Genomic DNA, 2,500 nt, shown 5'->3' on the forward strand with positions numbered 1-2,500 from the left:
CTATATTTTCAAATTGATAACAATAAAATCAATTCAATTTAAATATAGTCACTCATAGTTAACAGATTTTTTAAAGATAAGTCATGAATTTCTTTTTAAGACAATATTGTGAAGGAGCATCATAGCCATGTTTTGAGCAGTATTCTTTGGTGTTTGAATAATCGAACTCTGGAAACATGGGTGTTTTATTCAACATCCTTAAACAAACCTTATTCAGGGACATTTTGAGCAGGATGGACTGAAGAAAATTCTGACTGGGTCCCCCCTGCAAGGTCATGTGTTGTTTATGTTGATATGAGATCACCATGTCACACATATGGTTGTGATGCATGTGCCTGGTGTACCCTTATCAGACGGATAGTCATGAAGGGTATCTTGGCCTTCGTATATTTCTACTCCAGTGTCATTCTGATGGTATGCACTACCCTCCCACCCAATAAAAATAACCTTTTTGTTTGTCCTTTGCAGGTTTGTCAACAGCATGCTTTATTACGGAGTGACAATGAACTCGGTTGACATGGCAGGCAGTCGTTATTTAAATTTCTTTTTAATGTCATTGATCGAGCTTCCAGCCTGTATTGTCTGTAGCTATTTCTTCCATTGGTTTGGCCATCGTAAACCAATTTGTTTTTTCATGATATTCGGAGGAATCAACTGCATAGCATCAAATTTTGTATCAAAAGGTAATTTTCAAGTTTGGCACATGCCTATCCAAAATCGCATACATTAAAACAAAAAAAAAAAACATTAGTTACAAGCTCTGATGAAGCTCAGAGTTACCATCTGAAGACGGTGGTGGGAAATATTGAGAAATCCGATGTCGAAATATCCGACACTAATACGCATCTTATTATACACGCCTAAAGTATGTAGATGGGGAGGGGGCGGTGTTAAAGGTTTTGCATTCTAGACTTATCGATAACAACAGACAAAGGGCTCCAGTAGGGACCATATAGTCAAATATATTTATGGATGGTTTTGATATGGAAAATACAACTTTATCATATTTATAATTAAAAAACTTTATCATATTTATTAATTAAGAATTGATGTGTTTCATTCTAAAGACGAGTTTATAAACTATTTAATAGGTGACTTTAAAAAGAAATACCTGTCATTAGAGAATTAATCCAACTTTGATTATAATCTTGTAGATTCATCTTGGTTTCCTTTAATATTGGCTGTTCTCGGCAAGTTTGGTTGCACGGCTTCTTTTGATGGAATATATCTTTTATCAGCAGAAATATTTCCAACAATTATACGGTGAGTGTGCACCTACATGTTCCACTTTCGATAGAGAAATCCTTATAAAATTATTTATTCTAAAGTTATTTATTTCATTTGTCAGGACGAAATTATTGTCAGGAATAATCACAGAATATGATTGGCATAGACTTTTCCCTGTCCTAATCGATAGAACTTCAGATTATCGATCACTAGAAGAAAGCAACTTTGAAGACAATCCACGTGGTGGGAGATCATCAACTGCGACCACTTACATAAATCGCCAGCGACTGGAAGATGTAATTCGAAGTAACAAATCAGTCACGATTCGTGAGTTTGCTGCACTCTTGATCTGTGGTCGCAATGCATCACAAAAGATGGTGGACAAACTTTGAAAGTGGATGCAAAGTGGACGCCCTGATAGCTGACACCCAATTTGAAATGGAGAAGAAGAGAAGTCTGCTTTGATCGCAGGGGATGAAATGTGAGCGTATCTTTATGATCGAGAAACGAAAGCTTCGTCCATTGAATGCCACCACAGCTCTTCTCCAAGAACTAAGAAGTTCAAAAGCAAATTTTCAGCACAGGAATCGCTGGCGATTGTTTTGGGAAAGGACAAAAAGTGCCTTTGACCCTAATTATTTGGAACATGCTTGTATCGTAAACAGCGACCGATACATTGAGATTCTCAAAAAGCTTAGAGGAGCCATTAAGAGGAAGACGCCGAATAAGAATCTGGAAACGATTGACCTCTGCTATGAGAATGCGTGTCTGCATACATCTTTGGTAACAAAATAGACAATTGGAAAACTGGGCTGGTCAGTGGTCCTCTGTCCGTCGTAATACCCGGATCGACGCTCACGGATTTCAACTTGTTTGGTTCAATGGAGGACTGTCTTTGAAGACAATCACTTGATGCGGTGAAAGCGACTCTGAAGGAGTGGGCACAACGAGTGTGCCAGTCTTGAGTGCAACAATGGCACAAAAATCTCTTGCAATGGAGACTATGGTGAGTCGTACCTTTCAATAGGGGAAGCATCACTGCAGGCATGTGTAATATGACGGACCTATGTCAATTAATAAAAGAGTTATATATATATATTGTAAAATGGACAGCATAGTTTACCGTTTTTTCAACTACTAAAAAATGCTTCATATCAAGAGTCAGCCAAATGGCAACTAAGCAGCGAGCGGCCAAGGTGGCGAGCTGAGAGAAACGTTAGCACGCCGGCGAAATGCTTAGCGGTATTTCGTCTGCCGTTACGTTCTGAGTTCA

General features: G+C 38.4%; 1 protein-coding gene across 1 annotated transcript in view; it reads left to right on the plus strand.

The window, feature by feature from the left end:
* The window catches only part of LOC115218582 (organic cation transporter protein-like), a 21,402-nt gene that overhangs the window by 18,216 nt on the left and 686 nt on the right, over positions 1-2,500 (plus strand). The window contains exons 7-8 of the mRNA XM_029788476.2: positions 469-683; positions 1,155-1,263. Coding sequence (XP_029644336.1) covers positions 469-683; positions 1,155-1,263 — 324 coding nt within the window. The remainder of the gene's footprint in view (positions 1-468; positions 684-1,154; positions 1,264-2,500) is intronic.

Source organism: Octopus sinensis, linkage group LG13 (assembly GCF_006345805.1).
Source record: "Octopus sinensis linkage group LG13, ASM634580v1, whole genome shotgun sequence".
Taxonomy (NCBI): domain Eukaryota; kingdom Metazoa; phylum Mollusca; class Cephalopoda; order Octopoda; family Octopodidae; genus Octopus; species Octopus sinensis.